Source organism: Microtus oregoni, unplaced genomic scaffold, assembly GCF_018167655.1.
Source record: "Microtus oregoni isolate MIOR12 unplaced genomic scaffold, Mior012 000005F_ref0000423, whole genome shotgun sequence".
Taxonomy (NCBI): domain Eukaryota; kingdom Metazoa; phylum Chordata; class Mammalia; order Rodentia; family Cricetidae; genus Microtus; species Microtus oregoni.
This window is the reverse complement of record NW_024543064.1, coordinates 49,817,886-49,842,627: the sequence shown is the minus strand read 5'-3', so window position 1 is coordinate 49,842,627 and position 24,742 is coordinate 49,817,886. Positions and strand designations below refer to the sequence as shown.

Sequence of the window (24,742 nt, the reverse complement as noted above, 5' to 3'; positions counted from 1 at the left end):
TTTTATTTTTCAATTTAATGTTTTTGTTATATTTGGTTTATTGTGTGTGGTCAGAGAACAGTTTGTCAAATGACTTCTGTCTCTCCATGTGGGTCCAGGGATCAAACTTGGATTGGCAGGCGCCATTCATTCCCCTCTGCGCCATCTTTATAGTCTTTGAAAATCCATCTACTATGTAGACCAGGCTAGCCTTGAACTCATAGAGATCCACCAACCTTTCTTCCCAGGTGCTGGAATTAAATTCGTGCACTACCATGCCCGCCTTGCTGGTTCTCTTAAATCTCTTTTTTAGACCTATTTTGTGTGTATTGTACTCCCAAGCTACGTCCCCAGCCCTTGTTTGTTTTGAAGGGGTGGGGGGTCTCACTGTGCTGCCTACACTCATCACCAACCCCTGGGTCCCACTTTGGTCTCTTAATTAGATGGACTATAGGCATGAACTCTCATGTCCACCTCTAAGTGGGTTTTCGTCATTGTGCATAAATTGTGAGTTCTGACCTTTATTTCCCCTTGTGATCATATCCGTGTGTAAATCCCATTAGTAACCCTTTATGCTAAATATTTATTAAGTACACATAGCATAGTTTTCTTAGATGACTTTTTTTTTATTCTTTTAGGATTTTGAATTTTTGAAGCCCTCTCCAGTGTTAGCACATCCACGATGTCGGCTGTGCAATCGAAAGCGGCCAGGCTTCAAAAGGAGCACAAGGAAAAGTTCTTAGCAGACACGGAGAGGGAAATGGCCTCCTCCGGGGATTTAAAGTACAACCACGTATCGGCAGCCATGATGAAGAAGTTTAATGCTTTAATGGAAATGCAAGACATGATGTTCGTGGAGATGAGAGAAAGCCTTAAAAATGACCTAAAGGAAATGCTGGTAAAATATACGGCACCTGAGGTGAAGAGTTTGGAGGAGAGCGCGCAGCAGGAAGGAAACGAGTCCGCCTCAGAGAAAGTGGAGGGGAGTTCTGAAACAGATGAGGACGCCGAAAACCTCACGGTGAAAAGCGAGAAGAGCAAGCTGAGCAGGAAGCAGGACAAAAAACAACCCGACAGCAGCCACGATGTGAAACCGTCACCAGAGAGGATGGGAGAAGCCCGGCATCATGTAGATGAGGGGTGTAGAGAGAGCAGGGGCCATGTAGACCTTCTAGAAGGAGAGGACCTGGAGAATGGGGAGAAAGAAACAAGCCATGGGAACAAAGAGAGCCTCCTAAAAGCCTCCGGAGAGGGCGGTGCGCCGGAAGAGGGAGCCGTCCTTAGGCTGGCTGCCGACTTCTCAGCCGCCACGCTGGATGTTAACAAGCGGTGGGGCCGCATCTTCCGTCTTCTGAAGGAGACAGAGCTGGAACCCGAGCTGCAGTGCTCAGTTAAGCTAGCGTTTAAATGCGATGGCGAAGCAAAGACTTTCTCAGACCTTTCCAGCCTCCGACAGTTTGCCAGCAGAAAGCCTTTTCTGAAAGAATTACTGAAAGATGTGCTCCCACAAAATGAAGCAAGAAATGGAGGAAGAAATCAGCTTCAAGAAAGATTGGTGAGCTTACAAGGGTGTAGGATTCGAGTATAAATAAGAGTTGGGGTGATTCTTTAACAAGCATAATGTGACGTTTTTAATAGCACTTTAAGTTGGAAGCAAAAGTACTGTTGCAAGTTTGAGAGATGAGCAGGGGAATTAAAGTTGGTTTGATGGGAGTTCTAGAAATTAGCAGCAAAACGTTTGTGTTAAAATTTAAGGTTAAGGCAGGCAGTTGGTGGCACACGCTTTTAATCCCAGCACTTGGGCAGAGGCAGGTGGATCTCTGAGTTCAAGGCCAGCTTGGTCTGCAAGAACTAGTTCCAGGACAGCTAGGACTGTTAAATAGAGAAACCCTGTTTTGAGAAAACAAAAGAAAAAGAGAAAAAAATGGAGTTAAACACTAAGTAGCTTAAGTTTGTTTGTTTATTTTTGAGACAGGGTTTCGCTGTAGCTATGAGCTTGTCCTGGAACTATCTCAGGCTGGCCTCGGAACTCAGAGAGATCCACCTGCCTCTGTCTCCCAGGTGCTGGGGTTAAAGGTGTGTGCCACCACCTCTCAGCTAGTTGGGTTTTTTTTATGTGTATGATTTGCTTGGCATATGTGTATGTACACCGTGTATGTGTTTGCCTGAGGAAGCCAGAAGAGGTGCTAGGTCCTGGGGTTTTAGGTGGTCATGAGCTACCATGTCGATGCTGGGAACTGAACCCAGGTCCTATGCAGGAACAATTGCTCTTAGTCTCTGAGCCATCTCTCCAGCCCCTCATTGAGTTTGTTTGGTTGGTTAGTTTGCTTTTTGTTTTCGAGGTATTTCTCTGTTACAGTCCTGGCTGTCCTGGAACTCACTCTGTAGACCAGGCTGGCCTTGAACTCAGAGATCCCCTGCCTCTGCCTCATAAGTGCTGGGATTAAAGGCGTGCACCACCACCACCCAGCCTCCTGCTGAGATTTTTAGCACACCTAGAATTTGTACCACTTTGTGTAAGGTAGGACTCAGACCTCAGTGTTCAGTTTCTTCCAGTTGCTCGCTGTCTTATTTTTATTTGTTGTTTGTTTTGATCAAGGCTCTCATTTAGCCCACATTCTCCACTCCCGACTCTAGAACCTCCATCTCGAGTGCTGGGATTACAAACACACCACTATGCCCATCTTCTGGTCACTATTTGGGAATATAAGGCTGGCATAGAGCTCAGATGGTAGGGTACATACTTCGCACGCACAAAGACCTGGGTTCAGTTCCCCAAACCACATAAATCAGGCATGGTTTCCGTGAGTGGTAGGAGTGGCAGTGGAGGCATGAGGACTGCAATGAATGTGAGACCAGCCTGGACCGTTAGTTGTTGTGATGTTTTAACTCTTTGTGTTTTGTTTTTTTTTTTTTCGAGACAGGGTTTCTCTGTGGTTTTGGAGCCTGTCCTGGAACTAGCTCTTGTAGACCAGGCTGGACTCGAACTCACAGAGATCCTCCTACCTCTGTCTCCCAAATGCTGGGATTAAAGGCGTGCGCCACCACCGCCTGGCTTAACTCTTTGTTTTTTGAGGGGCCCACCAGCCAGCTCACAAATAAATCACACATAGAGGTTTATTATTACTTATAAATGCCCAGTTTTAGCTTGGCTTATTTCTAGCCGGTTTTCCTTAACTTAAATTACCCACATTACCCTTTGCTTCTGGGTCTTTTCCTTTTCTTACTTCTGTATATCTTACTTTTACTCCGTGGCTGGCCCTACGTCCTTTTCCCTTGGGTCTCTATTTGTTTCCCTGCTTCCGCCTTTCTCCTATTTATACCCTGCCTGCCAGCCCTGTCTATCCTTGCTTCAGCCTTGCTATTGGCCATTGAGCTCTTTATTAGGACCATCAGGTGTTTTAGACAGGCAAAGAATCACAACTTCACAGAGTTAACAAATGCAGCATAAACAGAAGTCACACACCTGAAAATAATATTCCCCTACAGTTCGTGACCCTACCTCAAACACACACACACACACACAAACAAAATAAAATCAAAAAGTTAAAATTGTGGGCTGACAGGATGGTTCAGTGTGTATTAGTACTTACCATACAAGCTTGATGACCTGAGTCTCGATACCTGGGACCCACATGGTAGGACAGAGAAATAACTCCTTCCTGCAAGCTACCTTTGGGAACCTCCGAATGAGTTTGATGGCACCACCTCCACACATACACACACCCACAAATACGTACAAATAAAAAAAATAGGTTAAATTGCTTTCGTGTTAGAGGGAAAGATACATCACCAGGTGAATCTGAGTTAGCAGGCCTTAATTCTAAAGGGTTCTGTGAAACACGAAGAACAATCATTAAAGGTGCTTAGTCAGTCCATATGCGACGCATTACGTACCAGGGATTCCGAAGGTCAGAGCAGGCATGATGATCTTGTGGAAACTTGTTCTGAATACTGCAGAAGAAGCCATTTGTTAGGGTCATAGGAAACTGAATCTATTTGGGGACCCATGTCTTTGAGAATAGGTAACTGGATGTCGGGGTCTACCACTGTTGGTGGGGTTCTCAAATCATACCATGCAGAAGGTACTGAGTTTGATCTTCACCACAGGAGAAAAGTATTTAAGTTATTTTACAGGTATTTGTTCATTGTCATGGCAAATATATTAAATTTAGAGGGTGAAATAGAAGTTTTCATTCATTGAAAGGCATGACTTAAATAACTTTTTTAAACTTCTAGGGTAAAACTCTAGGAGACACAAAGCGTGAAGCTGGGAGAATAGCAAGCGATAGCTTGAGCTTCCTCTTCATCAACGAGGTAAACGTTGCTAGCCCAAACATGAAGACTTCTGAAGAAGAAACATTGCAACAGAAGGATAAAGAAACCCTCGCGTTGGAGAGGCAGGAGGTCTCAAGGCTAGAGGAGGGAAAAGTCCTGGAGGTGGAGGGAGAAGAAGAAAGTTCAGAGGGAGAGGCCTCAGATACGGAGTATGAAGAGGGTTCAGAGTTGGGGGAGGAGGAGGAGGAGGAAGAGGACTCAGAGTTGGGGGAGGAAGAACAGACCTCAGGAGAGGAGGAAGAGAGAGAAGAGTACTCAGAGATAGCGAAGGAGGAAGAGGCCTCTGTGCTCCATGAAACACGAGGCTCAACCTTCCAGGGCCTTACTGTGGTAGAGGAGTGTGGAGTTGAGAAAATCACCAGGAGCGGCGAGGAGATTGGCTTAATTAGTTTGGTAGTAGATTCTGAATCAGAAAAAGAAGGAAATGTGAAGGAGACCTTCCATGGCCTGAGAGAACTTGCCTTTAGCTACTTGGTTTGGGACTCTAAGGAAAAAAAGCTGGTCAAGTGCCAGGAGGGAGGAGCAGCTGCCATGACTAGTCAGGGGATCGGGACACCCTGCCTAACCTTGTACTTGGCTTCTCTGTCAGAATCCCTAGAGGCAGGCAGTGACGGCGCTAAAAGCCGCTCATGTACAAGCTTGAGTGTTCCATCACAAGTCACTCCACTTTTAATGAACATGGAGAAAGGGAGATACAAGCCCCCGCAAATAGAAGAGCTAACAGCCAAAGAAGCAGACTTGATCCATGAAACTGAAGAAAACTTTAGAAGAAGTGTGATCGGTATTATCAGACAGATGCAAAGGGAGGTTGAAAATATTAAAAAGCTTTACTTTTTCGATGTCTTAAATATGAAAAGTTCAATGGATGACCTGAATTCCTTAGCCTGCGTGATGGAAGCAAGAGTGAGTGAACAAGAAGACGCAGTGGAAAGACTGACTAAGGAGACCATGCAACTGGCTAAGGAGATCGTGGACAAAGAGAGGCTGAGAGAGAGAGAGGACAGATTGCGAAGCTCCAACATCCGAGTGATAGGAATCCCAGAAAAAGAAAACCGAGAAAATGGAGCAGAGGACATAATTAAGGAAATAATAGAAGAAAACTTTGCCGACCTGGAAGACCAGAGTCTCGAGATCATCTGTGCTCACCGAATCCCTAATTCAGTGGATGAGCACAGACTCACACCTAGACACATCTTGGTGAAGTTTTGGAGTGCTGGTGACAAGCAGAAGATCCTAAAAGCTTCTAGAGCAAAAAAAGAAATAACCTACAGGGGAACAAAAATCAGACTGACAGCTGACTTATCACCCGGAACCATCGATGCAAGAAGCCAGTGGTCCGGGATCATCAAAGTTCTGCAGGAAGAAGGCTTTCAACCGAGAATCCTCTATCCGGCCAAGTTGGCGTTTGATTTTAAGGGTAAAACCAAGGTCTTTTTTGATATTGAAGAATTTAAGAAGTTTGTTTCTGATATACCCTTTTTGAAAGAACTGGTGAACAATATAATTTAGCAGTTTGGAATGTTTTCTGTCCACCAAAGTGCATCGGGAAACTAAGTAAAATTGGACACTGAACCATCACATCTCTGTCCAGAAGGACGGATGGCTGGATTTTTTTTTTTTCTTTCTTTCAGGGTAAGGAGGAAGCAATTCACTACCTGAATGTTGGTTGAGTTAGCATATATAACATTTTAAAATAGCTATCTACCCTGGTAAGGAGGCATCTTCCTGTGTAAACACACACGGGGTAGAGTCTAGAGGTCACAGTGGGGTGGGCAGGCTGACTGAATCAACTCTCTCTTTTGCCATTATGTGAATTTTTATATTAAAATTTGGAGTTCTAATATATTATTTGTTTATGTAATATTCCTACTAATATTTTCAAAAGTACCTTGCCGTTACTGTGTATTGTCTAAGAGCTTCTACACTTCATTGCTTCAAGCCGTCTTTTTTTTTTTTTTTTTTTTTTTTTTTTTTTTGGTTTTTCGAGACAGGGTTTCTCTGTGGTTTTTAGAGCCTGTCCTGGAACTAGCTCTGTAAACCAGGCTGGTCTCGAACTCACAGAGATCCGCCTGCCTCTGCCTCCCGAGTGCTGGGATTAAAGGCGTGCGCCACCACCGCCCGGCTTTTTTTAAATTTTTTTTTTTTTTTTTTTTTTTTTGGTTAAGCCGTCTTTTTTTTTTTTTTTGATGGAGTCTTTCTCTTAGAGGGTGCCAGTGTGTGTAGATAGTCCTTTGTTTGACATTAATCTGTCATCAATGGGGATGCACTGAAGAAATCAGAGGGGAGCGAAAGGGAATGCTTTGTTTTACAATGACCTCTAGTCTCAGTTACCCTTGAATCCGTCTGTAGGACTACTCTCCTGCCTCAGCCTGGTGAGTGTTGGAATTTTGTGTCTAATCCTGGGGCAAGTTCAGACAACTGATAGAGCCCTGCCTGCCATCCCTGTGCGGTTGGGAAGGCTACAGAAGATAGTGCCAGGCACCCCTGGTTTTATTTTTTTGCCACACGGGGGATAGGGCGAAGGGCCACTAGCTCGCTAGTTGTGCCCCCACCCTAATGTAAATGTCAGAGGGAAAATGGACACACTCGTCCTTCTGTTGTGTTGTCTTTTTCTCTTTAAACTGTTTTTATTTTACATGTATGGATGTTTAGTCTACACGTGTCTTTGTGCATCGAGTGCATGCCTGGTGCCCTTGGATGCCCTGGGACTGGGGTAGGTGCCGGAACTCGAACCCAGGTCCTTTGGAAGAACAGGGTATACTTAGGACCACTGAGCCATCTCTTCAGCCCTTGTGTTGTCTTTTGCTGTGCTGCTTTGTTTTGAGTGGCTGCCAAGAAATTACCTCCATGTCTACTTTTTGATGTACCACCATAACAGATTACCACAAACCTGATGGTTAATAACAGATTTAGGGACTGAGAGGATGGCCTAGTGGTTAAGGGAACTGGGTGCTCTTCCAGAGGACCTGGATTTATTCCTAGTACCTACATGGCTGTTCACAACCATCTGTTAACTCCAGTTCCAGGGGATCCAGGCTATCTTCTGGCTTCCAGGAGTACCAGGCACAAGTAGGGTGCATAGATAAAAATGCAGGCAAAGCATCCATACAATACATGTATTGATCTTAAAAATGAACTTGAGCCCAGAGATCAGAAACCAGCCTGGGTAGCATAGGGAGACACTTATACATAAAACAATAATATCAGGTCTTTAAGCTATAAAAATGGACTAAGTACATAGGCCTGTGGTCCCCAACCTTATGGGGACACACTGTTCAAAGCTAGTCTAGCCTACAGGTGATACCCCATCTCCCACAACAGTAAAAGGAAACAGGATATGTGCTCCAATGTGAGTCTTCGTTTTGTCCTTGAAGCAAAACCAATTGGACACAGGTTTGAAAAGATACTTATTTAGATTTAATTGTATCTGTGGGCTCCACCCTGGGCCCCAGGTTTTAGTTGGTGGTAGAGTACCTCTCTATATCATGCATATCTGGGTGCAATCCCAGCGCCAGAAAAATGAGTGTTCATGAGATTTCAGCCTTTGCCTAACCAATACGATCTGACTGAAAACAGGAAAGATGTCCAAACCTACCCCAGTGTCCTCCCTGGGGGTTCTGAGTTGCTTCTGGCAACATTGGGTTGGCTGCCCACTCTTTCTGTCCTTAGTGCCCCTTTTACCCACAAAAGTCTACACAGTGGAAGTGAAGTTGCTTGAAATCTTGCTGCTTGAATGGGGCTGTAGTCTTTCAAAGTTGTTAGCTTTGTAGATGAAGGGAGGGCTGCCTAAGCCAAGTCCTAGAAGCTAGAAGAATGGGTCGCACCTGGCTGCTTTGTTGGCCCAGGGTAGGCTGTTCGTGACAAACTCACTGTTAGCCTGTTCACACACACACACACACACACACACACACACACACACACACAAATTAATAAAAGCTACAAAGGTCTGGGCAGTATTCAGGTTAGTTTCTGGTTGAAAGTTCACCGACTAGGAAACCCAGTCTGGCCTTTCTGTGGGGACCATTCACATACGTTGAGTTGAGCCTCTGGAGACCTTTCATGCTGACATTTGGGGAAGTGATCCCCAGACCAGAGTGAATGCAGAGCCAAAGTCTAAGACTCAAGACCTGCAAACTCCAGTGTAGGAGATGAGGTTGAGCAGAGGTGGTCTCCAGGTGGTTGGTGATGATCACATAACTCTCACCAAGGAGGTGGGCTGGGGCCACAGAGTAGCCTTGGTGATTCCTGCTACTTTGACCATTGTCTTATGTGGATGGATGGAAACCTTTCAGCCCAGATTTCTCATGTGGTGCTTTCTTCTAAAGCCATTAGTTGGAAGGCAAGGCCATATTTTCCTGGTCTTGTTTGTTTTTAATCTGCGGTGTTACCCATCAAACCCAGCTTTACCAATGAGCTGCAAAGGCCAAATGTTTACTTCAACATGAAGGCTTCCAGACACAGAGAAGGTTTAAAATTGTTAGTTTTCAAGGTTTTGTTTGTATGAAACCCTTATTATCAACCTGCCACTGATATCAAGGAAATCCCAAGCATTAATACGGCAGTTAAGTCTAGGGCGAGGCAGTGTGTGAAGCCGACTCAAGGGTGAGAGAACTCCACCCCCAAGAATCTCTACAGGGGTTGGAAGGTAAAGTCTTCAAATCCCAGGCCAGAAACAAAACCACAAAATAAAAATCCAAAGTGGGTGTGGTGGAGGCAGAGGGATTAGGTCTTCCATTTGTGGTATGAATTGAAGACCAACCTGGGGCACACGAGCCCCCTCAGGAAAGAAAAAAACTAATGAAGCACTTGCAGACTAGGAAGTCAAGTGTTGCCCTCGGGTCTCCAGGAACCTCCCTGTAGAGTCAGGAGTCCTGTGACCTGCCAACTCTGCTTTGGTACCCATTTGTGGAGTCGGTTATCTTTCCACTTTCACATGGGTTCAGAGGCTCGAAATTCTACTGTCAGGCTTGCACAGCAAGCGCCATACCCCTGAGCCATATGATCAAGACCCAGGAAAGGCTTCTGATGAATGGCATTTGTTGTATCTGCCATCCTAAAGAGAATATATTTTTAAAAGTTGTAATTAGCCACAGATTCTAATAATAGGTGGTGTGTATTTACTAAGGAAAATACCTGTGAACAAAATGTTAAGGTATTTCTAAAACTTCACATGCAACATCGGACACTCCTAAAACCCTTTGTCAATGGCCTCTGCAACACACACAAACGAGAAAGGTGAGTGTGGGCTTCTCACAAGATAGAATCGAATTTACACACCTTAATAATAGTTTTATATATATATATATATATATATATATATATATATATATATATGATTTGAGTCTTTGGGAGTGAAGTTGCTCTCAATGGATCTTAAAAGATTAAAAAAATAGATGCCTTAAGGAAAGGTATTTAATGAGTGAGATTAGAAGCTGGTTTATGAGGTGTTTTGTACAAATTCACAGGCTCAAAATAAAAACCAGAGGTCAAATGAAGTCTTGAAGATGGATGCTGTAAAGTAATCCCACACTAGCTGAGAACTGAGTATACTAAAGGGTTATTTATTTAGGGGTAGACTCAGATCACAGTCCTCTGCGCAAAAGGGGAACAAGAACCGAATCCAGCAGCTGGGAGATAGAGCAGAGAGAGCCCTCGCAAGCTTCACGATACCAAGTGGGCTGGTATCTTAAAGGCTATTGGCTGAAGGATTTCACACAGCAAAGTCTCAAGGCATGTGTTTTTTATTATAAATTTGATTCATAATCTTGTTTTTGGAATTCTATAGGAAAGTACAAGTTCCCAGATGAGGAAGGCATTGCTAAATTCCAGTGTCTGCATTCTGACAGCATGGTTCAGTGCTAGTTATGTTCTTATTTGAAATCCCTTTCACTGTTAACGCCTAAATCTGCAAAGTCCCCCAAAAGGCAACAAAGAGACCAAGTCTCGTATGTAAAAACAAAGAGCCTATATTCTATGCAAGTTTGCAAACTCGGACTCTTGCATGTCCAACATTGGAATAAACAGAGAGCCCGGAGCTCAGTTAGAGTTGGTTTTTTGTAATAGTAAAGGTGGGGGTGAGGGGTTTCTGAGGTTCAGGACCCCTGATTGGCTGACATTTGTCTAGGGGTGTCCTTGTGAGTGTGTGCTGTCGTGATCCCTACAGCAGTTGTGACCTTAGGCATTTCCTTTGGATGATCTGTTTTTGGGTGGTGCTCAGGTTATCTCAGTTTATGGTCCTTCCTGCAACCAGGTGTTGCTTCAGGCTCAACTACTGAGACTCAGGCCTCCATTAAACTTATCTGATGGCTGAGTCCTACTCTGACAGGTGATAATGGTTGGAAATAAATAACTTCCTTTGGGTGATCTGTTTATATTTAGTTTATAGTGGCTGGTTCCTACATTCACTACACAAGAAATCTTAAGTGATTTGTTGGTGATTGTGTCAATTTTTTTCCCCCTCCTTCAGGGGTATTTATTTCCCATTCAGAAGAGAATCAGGGACAGAGGTTCCTCTCAAGACCTGGGCCTGAGAGCACCACATGGTGACCACAAAGGACACAAGCTCCCAGCTGTGTCCCGCGTTTGTCCTGCCCAGGGATGGTAGCACTGAGAGCCATGGCGTAGGCATCAGGGCAGCTGACCCCAGTGGAGTCAAAAGAATACCAACAGGCCAGATGCAAGGTCCCAGGCCACAGTGCCCAGTGAGACAAGTAAGGTGTGGTCATTGACTTTGCCTAGAAGCTCTCTATGGGGACGGGCTCTGAGTACTGCCTGTAAGGACAAAGAAGGCAGGGGAATTAGGTCCCCCCCTCCTGCCCTCCTAGATGGGGCCAGAAGCATTGAGTCTTAGCAGTTTGACCTTCCCTTAGCTACTGAAGCCAGCCCTGGCCATGGCAAAGAGCTGGCCAACCCTCTAGGGAGCAACAGCAGCACACGCCAGGCCTCCCTGACTGGGTCACCCAAACAGGAGACGGTAGGCAAGTCAAGGAGAAGGGAGATGCCATGCTCACGCAGACAGGTGAGTTAGGAGTGACGGCCCCCAGTACATGTTCCCCATGGTAAGGTATCATGGTTGGACAGCGCCTGACAGCAATGACATGGCCAAAGGGTGAGGGTGCTGAAGGACAGTCCAGTCTTTGCCCCACCCATGCTGGGGCAGAGACACAGTGGGCTGGGCAACCCCCAGCAGTCCGCGGCCTTCTAGAAGTCAGAATCTTAGGAAGGGAGGACTGGAACCCCTCCTCCACTGCACAGGCAGAAGCAGCGTTGTGACACTAATGACCACAGGGGCCTGTGGACAGGCGGAGGAGAGGCAGACAGAGGAGCTTCCTGTGTCGATCAGGGAGAATCCTGTCAGCCCTTGGGGTGGGGAGGGACATGTTGGTCCTTCCGTTTGTCTGCCATCCCAGCTAGGAGTCCTTCCATTCCTTTTTGATGGTAACGTTCCACTCCCATGACAGGGAGTCAGGTCACTATCTGTGAAGTAAGACTTGATATCATAGCTGCGCCAAGCAAACAGGCCTTTGGGGGGTTTTTCCATGGGTGTCAGGAATCATGGTTCTCAGCCTAGAGCCCAGAGCCTGGACCAAGCCGTCAGTCTTCCCACCTGTCTTGTATGTGTGCTAGGTGTACGCCATGGAGACACAATCTCTGCTCCCCTGCAAAGCGATTTCTATCCTGTGCTCCACCCTTCTGTCAGCACAAGTGACTGTGGCTTGGAGTTCCCCAGATCCCCTGTCCCATCCAGTACCAGAGGGCCTGGAGAGGTCATTTGGGCCACAATGATGTTAGGGACATTGGGGTCTGCAGAGATAGCCACTTGGGCCAGTAGCGCCTTGTGCTTGTGCAGGAGTTCACCACTCTTGGCCAGTTCCTGGACGCTCTTCTGACTTGGGCGCTTGTAATTGACAGGTGCCCACCTTCCTCGCTCCCAGTGGCTCCTGGGGCTCCTGTATCGCATTGTTCGCATCTAGCCTGGGACACCATATGCTTGACCACCACGCTTGTACTTCCTCACCTTTGTCAAAATTGACTCAGCTAGAAGCAATAGAAGCCATAATTCAGGGTGAGGGACTCCTTTTTTCTTTCCATATCTTAATTTTCTCAATCTTTCTATCCTGCCTCACTTTCCCCATTTGAGACTTTGAGCTTAGGGGTTAATGGTGGCCGAAGTTTCGTTTTCTTCCTTTAGGACTTGAATTAAGGTTTGTTTTCTCTTTTTTGATGTGTATGTATGTGTGTCAGTGCCCTGAGATGTCAGAAGAGGGTGTTGGATCCCCTGGTGTTGGTGATACAGGCAGCCACCTGATGTGGGTACTCGGAGGTAAACTTGAGTCTTCTGCAAGAACAGCAAGAACTCTTTTTTTTTTTTTAAAGATTTATTTACTTATTATGTATACAACATTCTGCCTCCATGTATGCCCGCACGCCAGAAGAGGGCGCCAGATCTCATTACAGATGGTTGTGAGCCACCATGTGGGTGCTAGGAATTGAACTCAGGACCTCTGGAAGAGCAACCAGTGCTCTTTAACCACTGGGCCATCTCTCCAGCCCCACAGCAAGAACTCTTATTCCTGGAGCCATCCCTCCAGCCCTGAAGCTTCATTTTCTGAATCTTCATGGTGAACGCGAATGTAGACCCTGCCTGTCCAAGAATCGACGTCCAATCTCAGGCGACCTGAGAGCTCACGTGCTGATAAGATCCCCCCTTTTTCACCAAAAATTGTGAATATTTCAACAAAGCACTTATGCAATTATAACAGAAGGCAGATTTATATTGAACTATACAGAGGAAGCTACGGCAATAAAGTCAAAAACACAAATATAGCCTTATTCATGATCTTGTTTTGCCAGAATTAGTACTTGCACACAGCATGATATATGGTCCTAGCTGTGCTGAATGCTTCCTGCCTCCTGGAGATGCAGTCTTTGCAGGGATTTGTCCCCTGAAAACAACGGGCGGTCCTGGCAGTGGGAAACAGTGCGACAATAGACCAGCAGTAAAACTCTTCTCATCCTCTCCATATTAAAACACACAATTCAGCTGTGCCTGCGCACATACGGGCCCTCCCAAAATCTGTTGTTGGAAAGGTTTTTAGTCTTAGCTAATGGCTGAGAAATTACCAGAGGCAACCTAATGCGACCCTCACAAGTTCTCAAGGCAAGAGCTTGCAGGTCACTCAGGATGAGGGAGCTGAGTTGGCTTGGACATCACTCTCTCCTTCCCCATGTATGTCACTGTCAGTCAGAGCCCCTCTTACCTCTCCACCCCAGCCATAAAGGTGGAGGTCTCTGTGTTCAGAGCAGGGCCCAAGCATACCAGCAGCAGGAAGTGTAGAACTTTTGGGAGAGATTGTAACTTGCTCCCGCCCCTCTAGTGCTGAATTTGGGCCATAGGAAAGAAAGGCCTGCTCTTTCTGGAGCCTTCTTCCCACCAGCACTTGCATTCTGCCCCTGGGCATTCCCTACGGGAGTCAGGCGTGGGAGGGGAATGTGTTATGGGGAGCTTTCCCCCCTGTATTCTCGATCTCTTGCTTTTCTTTCCCCTACACAATGGTTTATCCAGCTCAGCGCAGCCTTGCCTTGACTGCGCTCATGCATGCCCTCCTTGGCTCTCCTTTCCCGGGGCTCCATCTCCTCCAGGGTCCCAGTCCTTGAGTCCCTTTAAAAGGTTTCCTCTTTTTTTCTTCCTTCTCTTCTACACAGAACCAACAGGGCTTCTAGAAACCCCTTCCATACCATCAACTTCCACACCTTATCATTTGCCTAGCTCTCCCCACAGGTACAGTGCGTGTTGACTTGGTTGTTAAATTCCAACTCAATGACCAAACCAAAACATTTTAAAATATAAGTCTAAATATTGCTTAGTCTAAATAATTTGCATATCAGTATTTATTTGACTTGGGTACTTTTTTAAGAACCAGGGACTGACAAGAAATAAAAATTTAAATTTATCATTATTATTATATTTTAGTTTTTTGAGACAGGGTCTCTCTGTATAGTCCTGGCTGTCCTAGAACTCCCCATGTAGAAAGCAAGCTGGCCTCAAACTCACAGAGCTCCTGTGTCTGCCTCCCAAGTGCTGGGATTAAGTGTGTACCACCATGCCCAGCTTATTTTTTTCTATTTTGTGTTCTAGAAAGGTTTAGATAATAAGGCTACCTCCTAAAAGCTAGAAAGTTTAGGTGGCCTTGCTAGGGCACACTTGTAATCCCAGCTGGCAAATGGGAGGCAGAGGCAGGAGGCAAGTGTTCAAGATTGGCCATTCTCAGCTATGTTAAGTTCAGGACCAGACCAATTTGATGCTCCAAAAGAGCAATGACAAAAACAAAATATCTAAAAAGTAAAAAGCTTTAGATTGGATGCTATTTATTGTCTGATGTTAAGTTCTTTGGGCTCTTTTGTGGGGCCCACCACCCAGCTCCCAAATAAATCACACAGAGGCTTATTCTTAATTATGAATGCCTGGCCTTAGCTTGGCTTGCTTCTTGCCAGCTTTTCTCAAATTATCCAGACTACTTTTTGCCTCTGGGCTTTTATCTTTATTTCTGTATACTTTACTTCTTCCTCCGAGGCTTGCTGTGTAGCTGGGTGGCTGCCTTGCCCCCTATGTCTTCTCTTACTGTGCTTCCTGCTCCCAGACTTCTTCTGTTTATACTCTCTCCCTGCCAGCCCCGCCTATCCCTGTTCCTGCCTTGCTATTGGTCAGTCAGCTCTTTATTAGGACCATCAGGTGTCTTAGACAGGCAAAGAATGGCAGCTTCACAGAGTTAAACAAATGCAGAATAAACCAAAGCAACACACCTGAAAATAATCTTCCTCAACAGGACTTGATCAATGACACGCTGACAGGGAGGGGGAAGGTGGGGGCACACTGGCTCTGCTCCCTTCAGTGGCAGCAGGTACCGAGTTCTGTAAACTGAGTCCAAGCCCATTGTGCTGGAAGCCCTTCCTAACCTCTCATAATCAACTTATGGGTAGTCGGCCCTCTCCACTTGAATGCCATGGAGCTGGGCTCTTTGTGTTCCAGTCGCCTGCTGGCTCCCCTTGGGCCCCAGTGTGCTGTAGGCATTGCCAACCCTGCCTGACCCCTCTAGTGCTCTAGAGCACCCATCCCCTCCACAGCACCCATCCCCTCCACAGGACCCTTCCCCCTCCACAGCACCCATCCCCCCTCCACAGCACCCATCCCCTCCACAGCACCCATCCCCTCCACAGGACCCTTCCCCCTCCACAGCACCCATCCCCCCTCCACAGCACCCATCCCCTCCACAGCACCCATCCCCTCCACAGCACCCATCCCCCCTCCACAGCACCCATCCCCTCCACAGCACCCATCCCCTCCACAGGACCCTTCCCCCTCCACAGCACCCATCCCCCCTCCACAGCACCCATCCCCCTCCACAGCACCCATCCCCTCCACAGGACCCTTCCCCCTCCACAGCACCCATCCCCTCCACAGGACCCTTCCCCCTCTCCACAGCACCCATCCCCTCCACAGCACCCATCCCCTCCACAGGACCCTTCCCCCTCTCCACAGCACCCATCCCCTCCACAGCACCCATCCCCTCCACAGCACCCATCCCCTCCACAGGACCCTTCCCCCTCTCCACAGCACCCATCCCCTCTCCACAGCACCCATCCCCTCCACAGTACCCATCCCCCCTCCACAGCACCCATCCCCCCTCCACAGCACCCATCCCCTCCACAGCGAGGATCTCTGCAGGCTGGGAAAGGTTACCTGTGCCCTCATCTGTGACTTCCTCTCCTGGTAAAGGAATTCAACAGACACTCATCTGACAGACACCACTTTCTTCCTTCCTGAGTTGAAATCGGTGCTAAACAAGAAGTGATCAGAAAGGCAGCAGGATCAGGGGTCAAGGCATTGCTCAACAGAACCGAGCGCTCCTGAAACACCGTTTGCATTGAGATTCCCCTCTCCCACCACGGAGAAATCAAATTAGGAGTGCAGAGACGCTGGATTTTCATTTTCAGAATCTGATTATTAAAGTGCTTGTCCAGGACATGGTAGCTTGTCCTTGTCAAATACCGACTTGACACAGAGTGTCTTGGCAAGGTAATGGACTCTCTTCTGCCGCCTCAGCAGTCTGCCAGGCTGGGGTTAATCCTAACAAGCAACAATGTTTAAGAAGCTCCAGCCAGCTTTCTGCTGCCTCTGAGGGACTGTCACTCTTCCAGGTCTTATAATGCAGATTTTCAATGACTTAGGGCCTGCCTCCAGCCTAGCCTCTGAAAGGGACAACTTCCTAGAGGAGATGGCAGATGATATGCGGGATTGTCACGAGGATGGGAAAAAAGGAATATATATATACATATACACACATACATACACATGCATATACATATATATTTATGTGTATGGATATTTTGCCTGCATGTATGCCTGTATACCATTTATGTATCTGGAGGCCAGAAGAGGGCTTAGGATCCCCTGAGACTGGAGTTACAGTGCTCATAACCACTGAGCATCTCTCCAGTCCCAGGCCCTGGGTTCAGTCTCCAGCCATGAAAAACAGTCTTCCTTGCCTTGATTTTACAACTCGCTTTGGCTAGGCACGAGCACAGGTGACTCAGTGCGCTAGAATCTCCGTGGTTGGATCATGACTCCATCTTCATCAGCTTTGTTCCTGCCGGCATTAGGAAATGAGTTCGTTTCACTTGCAGCTTACGGGCACATTCTTGGAGAATTGTCTGGTTGCTAGGGGGTTTGATTTGTCTTTAGCTGACCCGCTAGTGCACATGAAGTGAAAAATACCGGTCAATACCTTCTTCTGAGTAACGGGCTTAGTCCGTGGTAGCCAGGTACGTGAGAAGCAGAAGCAGGGTCCATGTGCGTTGTTTCAGAGGCTTGCCACAGGTTTCCTGCAGATGTCTCTCCGAGGTACTAAAAATGTGTCCTACTCATGGCTATGCAGCTTGGCATGGTGGGTGGCCCATGCCTGTAACCCCAGCAAGTAGCCAGGTGAGGCAGAACTTTGTGGCTAGTCTGGACTTCAGAGGGAGACCCTATCTTGGCTGAACTTTGTAAAGCAAATGTCTGGAAAACGTCCTTGCAGACAGTCCACGGATCTTAAGCTTTAAACTTCCCACTGACCGTGCCCACTCCAAATAGTTTTTAGGCAAATCATTTCTTCCCAGAGAGCTAGTTTATTTTTTTAAAAAAAATATTCATTTATTTTCTTATTGTGTATTCAATATTCTGTCTGCAGACCAGAAGAGGGCACCAGACCTCATTACAGATGATTGTGAGCCACCATGTGGTTGCTGGGAATTGAACTCAGGACCTTTGGAAGAGCAGGCAATGCTCTTAACTGCTGAGCCATCTCTCCAGTCCCAAGTTTATTCTTGATTACAAATGAGAGCATGTCTTTCCTTGCTTCTGGGCATGGGTGACCTTTCCTGGTAAATCAGTTTCCTCCCTCACTAAGGTTGTTAGGAGCTGCCACAAAGTCACCACTGTGAGCTCCAGGGCAGGCTTCTTGCTTCCAGGTGACATAGGCTAGGAGGGGCATGAAAATGGTTACTAGGCTCATGAGACGAGACCAGCAAATACTCAGGAACCATGTAGGTATCTGGGAGATGAGAGTTCATTTGACCTAGGCTGTCTCTCCTGGGCCATGTTGGAGGCAAGGCTAGACCAGCGTGGGCTATGGAGTGAGATCCTGTTTCAAAAATCAAATCAAAACAAAAGAACAACAATTTCTCTGACAAAGCCAGGGAAGCTAAGGGAGAGACGAGGCTGCAGAGCTTTTCACGGGTCTGTATCCCTAGGGACAGGCTTTCTTTCAGGAAGAACCCATTGCCAGGGGAACGGTGTAGCAGGCACTGAAGGTCATTGGTGGTTGAGTTCAAAGGCTAAACTTGGTTCTAGATTTTACAGTGGCTGTTGGGAACTGTGGACCCCCCAGACCATGAATTTCCTGTGACCCCTTGTCTGCTGGAGTAAACAACTTATTTTGCTCTGAGCAAACAACTTGTTTTCCTGTGCTTACAGACGCTCTAAGCATGAGACAGGGGAGTGGTTTCTGGTGGGCTTGCAGCTGAGAGTTAGGGTGTGGCCACTGGCCAAGGAGACGATATATAAGCTGCCCTGAAACACATAAAGAGGGCATTCTTGATTCAAGGGGGCATTTTTGGCATTCTTGTTTCAAGGATGACCCGTTGCGCGCTCTCTCTCTCTCTCTCTCTCTCTCTCTCTCTCTCTCTCTGTGTGTGTGTGTGTGTGTGTGTGTGTGTGTGTGTTTCAATCTCCGGCCCCTTGCCCGGCTTGTGAACCCTGCCGTAATGCATAGCACATAGATCGGGCATTGCACTAAAAGTGGCTTCAACATTTATAGTTTCCTGAAATTGGTACGGCGGCTCACCTCTGATGTCACAGCACTTCGGAGGTAGAGACAGGAGGATGAGGAGTTCAAGGTCTTCTTTGGCTACTTAGTGAGTTTTAGGCCAGCTTTGACTAAGCAGAATAGTCCCTGTCCTTCCCTCAGTAGAGTTTTCTTAGCACCTGCACTACTGGACAGCACGCCAGCTGGGAACTAAGCTAGATACTTAAAAACACACGCACACAGACAGGGACATGGGTCATCCTTGATACAAGAGCGCCCCCTTTATTGTGCTCAGGGGCAGCTTCTATAGGGCTCTGGCCATGCCCCAGCTCTCAGGATCTCTCAGCTGCAGACTCATCAGAACCCACTCCCCTGCCATCAGGGTCTCGTGCTCAGAGCAGAGGAAAACACGTTGTTTACAAGAAATTCAGGGTCTGGTGATCCACAGTCCCCAACATGCATACAGTTACAAAAAATTCTTGAGATCTCAAATAGTTCACAATGATGTCTCTTGCCCCCATCCCCCCATCTGTTGTCCGCCCTCCCCCCATTCTTCCTGCCACATCTTCAGAGAGGACACTATTCCAGCTTGGATGTCGTCTTTCCCCTTGCTTTCCACAGCATTGGGAGCTTGCTAGAATGCAGAATCTCAAGCCCAGCCCAGACTCAAAAATATGGACCTGCATTTTTAACAAGACTTCCCGACGATCTATGTGGACATTAGACATCAAGATGCAACACACTGCACAGTAGCCAGTGAGGGAGGGAGGTTGTGCCAGTTAAGATGTCCAAGCACCCAGGAGTGATGTGCATGTCCCAGCGTTTGAGAAGCAGAGGCCGGAAGAGTGCTGTGAGTTTGAGGCAAACTAGGACCATATAATGGGGGGGAGGGGTAATAATATTTTAAAAAATGCTCAATAAGTTTTCTGTGGAACTTAAGAAGGCTGCGCGGGAGTTCTGGAGGCTGTGTTTAGTTAGTGAGGTCACCGTGCTGGAGATCCAACCCAGGGCTCCAAAGGAAAGTTTTTTCCTCCAGCCATTGAGGCAATGCAGAAGTCAGACATCTGTGCACTTAACAGAGGCCCCTTTTTTCCCAGAAAGGCTGAAACATAGCCATTCTGACGTCACAACTGTCCCAGTCTTAAACACTCTGCCTAAGGGAGGACCATGACCCTGACAGACTGACAAGTCAGACAGCGCCTTAATCTTCAGCCCCTGAAGCAGCTTTGCACCTTAAGCAACGTCCTTCTTCGGCAACCAGGCACCCTGTCCCTCGCCCGGGGCACTAGCAGGGGTCAAGAAGAGATCTGAAGGAGCAGCAAGGAAATTTTGTCACAGAGCCTGTCTTAGTCAAGGTTACTATTGCTACAAAGAAACACCATGACCAAAAGCAAGCTGGGAAGGAAAGGGTTTATTTGACTTATACGTCTATATCATAGTCTGTCATTGACAGAAGCCAGGGCAGGAACTCAAACAGGGCAAGACTTGGAGGTACTAGCAGATAGAGAGGCCATGGAGGAGCTGCATACTGGCTTGCTACTCATGGCTTCCTCAGCCTGCTTTCTTTTTTGTTGTTGTTGTTTGGTTTTTGGTTTTTGTTGTTTTGTTTTTCAAGATTAGGGTCTCTCTGTGTAGGCTCGGCTGTCCTGGAACTCGCTCTGTAGAGCAGGTTGACCTCAAACTCACAGAGATCCACCTGCCTCTACCTCCCGAGTGCTGGGACCACCACCCAGTTACAGCCTGCTTTCTTACAGAACCAACTCAGAACCCCTAGCCCAGGGGTGGCCCCACATACAATGGTCTGGGCTCTCCCCCATTAGCTGCTAATTGAGAAAATGCCTTACAGGTTTGTTTGCAACCTTGTCTTAGGGAGGCATTTTCTCAATTGAGTTTCCCTTCTCTTAGTTGACTCTCATTTGTATCAAGTTGACATGGAACTACCAAGCATAGAAACTGATTGGTGGGTTTGAAATTCTGGACTTGAAGTTTACTAGGCTGTATGGTCCTTGGATGAGTTATTCATTCAGCTCTCTCTGTTTCTGTTTCTTCCAATGTCAACTCAGGGAAACACTAGCGCTTACCCCTAAGGTTACTGTAAGAAGTGAGTAGTTTTATCTAGAGGCCCCCCCAACTCCCCCTTTTTTTGGTTTTCAAGCAGAGTTTCTCTGTGTAACAGCCCTGAATGTCCTGGAACTTGTTTCATAGACGAGACTGGACTCAAACTCACAGAGATCCACCAGTCTCTGCCTCCTGAGTGCTAAAGTCCTTTAAATTCATGGCTGGGACTTTCTAAGTACAACTGTCCCTTGTATCCAATGGGTCACATCTAAGACATCCTAAGGATACCGGAATCTAGACACCCAAGTCCTTCATATAAAAAAATGGCATCTTGTTCTCATATAACTCACACACTTCTTACATGTGCTTTAATTAGTAATTAATTTTTGCCAAAGTTTAGGAATCAAACTTCTGATTTTTCTTTCTTTACCCTTACGTGAATCTCTGTTCATGTATGTTCTCAGGTGTGCGGGTGCCTGAGAAGACCAGAAGAGGATACTGTCACTTCTGGTGGCACTTGGCCGGGTGCATATGGGTGCGTAGAACTGAACTCAGGTCTTCTGCCAGAGCAGGATGCGCTGTTAACCTCTGAGCCATCTCTTTAGTCCTGAGCTTTTGTTTTAGTTTGTTGTTAATAGATTTTAAACCTTAGGATTAAGAGAAGAAAGGCTCAGGGAGGAAGGAGTTGGTGCGTGGCTTCAAGTCAGAGTGATGCCCGTGTAGTTTAAACCTGCGTTAGATGCTGAGGCCTGATGTAATGGAAATGCTATTGAAATTGTTGTCACGGTATCGTTTAGGAAGTGACAAGAAGTCTATGTTCAGGACACATGAAAAGCATTCCTACTATTTTTTATTCATAATTGGTTGGATCTATGGACATAGAATTTACAGATTCAGAAGGGTAACTGCTCCGTGAACGCAAACTGTTTTCATGATGATGATGATTTTTAAGATAGGGTCTCACTACTCTGGCTGTCCTGGACTTCAGTGTATAGACCTGGCTGCCTCAGACTCACAGAGATCCACTTGCCTTTCCTCTGCCACCCAAGTAAAGAGCTGCACCACTGCACCCAGTGCTAGCTGCTGTTGTTGGAGGCAGGGTCTAGCGAGAACCCCAGCTTGGTAGCTCATGCTGTTACAGGGGCTGCCCACTGCTGTGGGATATTGTTTTAGCTGGGCAAAGATGTGCTACGTTTGTTTACACTGCAGAATGTCACTTTAGCTGTGTAAAGGCATGCTGCTCTTGTTCATGCTGCATTTTTGATCATGAAAACATGTGTTGCATTTGTTTCACCGTCCCTGCCTAAGGCGCCTGATTGGTTTAATAAAGAGTTGACTGGTCAACGGCTAGGCAGGAGAAAGGATAGGCAGGGTTGGCGGGCAGATAGGATAAACAGGAGGAGAAATCTAGAAAGATGAGAAAGAGAAGAGAGAAGAAAGAGGAGAGAATGGGGACATGCCCAGGGCAAGAAGCCAGACTGACTTCAGCCAGTTAGACATAGAGAAGAAAGAAGCCATGAAAGTAAGAGATACAGAAGTAAAAAAAAGGTAAAGAAACCCCAGGGCAAAAGGTAGATAAAGAGAAACAGGTTAATTTAAACTAAAGGAGCTAGCCAAAAACCAGCCCAAGCTGGTCTGAGCATTCAAAACTAATAATAAGTCTCCGTTTCATGATTTGAGAGCTGGTGGGTGACTCACCTGAAAAGGCCTGGTGCAGCCCGCTGTGTGCATGTGCCAAGTGGCCAGCTGCTTCTAGGACCAAGGGAGTTCCATTCCCCTCATTGCAGATCATAGCCAAGTAGTAAGTGGTCCAGCTGGGATTGAGTCCCATGGGTACCTGCCCTCCCTGCTTCCTGTCACTGTGCTGTGCACCTACAGGGGATAGGAGAAGAAATACCAGTGGGGAAGTTCCTGTAGTTGAGGGTAGGTGTCTATAGGGATCTTCCCAAAGGAACACAGGTTGCCCTGGCCTTCTTACCTTACTTTGCTCTAAACATCTGCTCCAAGCACATGGCTGATGCATGACCAGGAGCTTTCAAAGCTCTGTATGTTACAACCCAGATATCAGCGGGGCTGGAGTTGCTTATTAGATACCAGTTTCAGAGTTCTTAGCAGACAGCCCACTGGCTCTGGTGGTGCCTGGGGTCTGTGTTTTGGGGGGAGGGGTGGGGGAATCCCTGTGATGTAAGCTAGGATGACCGATCTCCCTCCCATCCCCTGTCTACTCCACCAGCATCCTTTGCCCATCTTGACCTCTCCTCCTGTAAATGCATCCTCTCCTGGAATCCACTGCCCTCTGGCTTCACTCCCTTCTCACAGACTAGCCACCTCTGTGTGTCTTTCTTTGGCTGTCCTGGAACTCGCTCTGTAGAACAGGATAAACTCAAACTCAGAGATCTGCCTGCCCCCGCCTCCCGAGTGCTGGAATTAAAGGTGTGCACCACCACAACCTGGAATCAGGAAGGCTTTTCTATCCTGATGCCCTTGGATCGTCTTGAGGTCTCAAAAATGTAGTTTATTTCAGGAGGGGTCCCAGTGGACAATGGTTTACACAATCGAGAAGGCTTTTGAACAGGCAGCCCAGAGCAGATGTGACAGGACCCCAGTTCCTTCTGACTCCTGTTCTGTTTGGGGACGTTAGTCTCATCTTGATGGCTACAGCATCCCAGCCAGAGGGAAAGGGACTGAAGTCTGTGCGCATCACTTTACACATGTCTCATTACCCACATGTAGTAAAGACACCATAGCAAACTGCAAGGGAAGCTGGGACACGGAGTCCCTATCCCTGGTAGTGAGTTACCAAGCTTACAACTAAGGAAGCACAATAGGATGGTCCTGGGGATGACGGGGACACCAACTCTGCTCCTACCCAGTTTGTGACCACATTCTGGTACACCCCATTCCTGCTGCCTTTCCTAGCAGTGCTTATGCTTAGCTCCACTCTTACTGCTTTATCCCCAACGGCTCCCAAGAGGCTCCCCACTGACCCCCTTACTGCTAGCGTCACCTCTGATTGGCTGCCTTCAGTGTTTAGCCATTCTTCAATGGCTCCCACTACCTATAGCGACGCCTCTCCCTTCCCTGCCAGGACTGAACCAAGTGCTTCAAACATACAAGTGCTCTCTCCCTCAGCTACACTTCCAGCCAAGCAGTGGGCTTAAAAATGTTTTAAGATTACATTTATTTATTCATTCGGTGTATGCAGTGTTCATGTGGAATATAACTTGCTGACCAGAGGACAACATGGCCGAGTTGGTTCTCACTTTCCACCATGTGGTTCTGGGAATCAAACTCAGACCCTCAGGCCTGGCAGCAAGCACCTTCACCTGCCTCGCCCCCAGCAGTAGGATTATAAGAGCGAAATTTAGCACACAGCACACATGTGTGGTTTTCTGAAAGGCGTTTGGATTCTTAAAGCAGCCTGTGAGATAGTCCCCTCAAGTTTAGGCTCAAGTCCAAATCTCTAATATCAAAACACAATAAACAAGACCATATGTCTTCCTTGCTCTCAAATCTCCTCTCCCATGGACTGAAACTGAAGTCATCAGAAACCCTGCCGCTGTGGGGCCACAAGGCTTTGCTAGTCCCCAATCCCACTGCTCTCTCTAGAGCGCTCTGACTCACTCTGTAGGAGAGGTGAAAGTCTCTCCTCTGAGGTCCACAGCACTTCATCCTGTTTCCTGGTACAGGGAAATGTTAAGCTTTAAGGGGTGGATGCCCTTAGGACAAATGGGGGACATTGTCAACGGTGAGTAAGGTATCTCTCCTAAGACCCAGGGCAGCTGTCACAAGATGACTGCTCAAAAACCCGACTTCACCTTGCTCCTATATCCAGCTCTGATCCCTTTCTCCTCCTCCAGGCTCCTGCCATCTGCCTCCCCGGACTCCAAAACTGTGGGCTAATAAATACCCCCTTTTCTTCATAAGTGCCTGTCCTTTGGTAGTTTGTTTGTTTTTTTTTTAAATATTTATTTATTTATTTATTATGTATACAATATTCTGTCTGTGTGTATGTCTGCAGG

At 47.0% G+C, this 24,742-nt stretch overlaps 1 protein-coding gene and 1 pseudogene across 1 annotated transcript; one reads left to right on the top strand and one right to left on the bottom strand.

The window, feature by feature from the left end:
• Positions 1-661: 661 nt before the first annotated feature.
• On the top strand, positions 662-5,191 carry L1td1 (LINE1 type transposase domain containing 1). Its single transcript, XM_041651152.1, has 3 exons — positions 662-1,534; positions 4,219-5,098; positions 5,175-5,191. Exons 1-3 carry the CDS (start codon positions 662-664, stop codon positions 5,189-5,191), a joined length of 1,770 nt encoding a protein of 589 aa, XP_041507086.1.
• A 6,535-nt stretch (positions 5,192-11,726) lies between these two features.
• Positions 11,727-12,277, bottom strand: LOC121447883 (annotated as a pseudogene).
• Positions 12,278-24,742: the final 12,465 nt, after the last annotated feature.

Bases quoted from the DNA above. Each gene is read 5' to 3' on its own strand.
- L1td1 (XM_041651152.1), top strand. From the start codon at position 662: ATGTCGGCTGTGCAATCGAAAGCGGCCAGGCTTCAAAAGGAGCACAAG. The intron at 1,535-4,218 runs GTGAGCTTACAA...TTAAACTTCTAG, and splicing joins ATCAGCTTCAAGAAAGATTG to GGTAAAACTCTAGGAGACAC.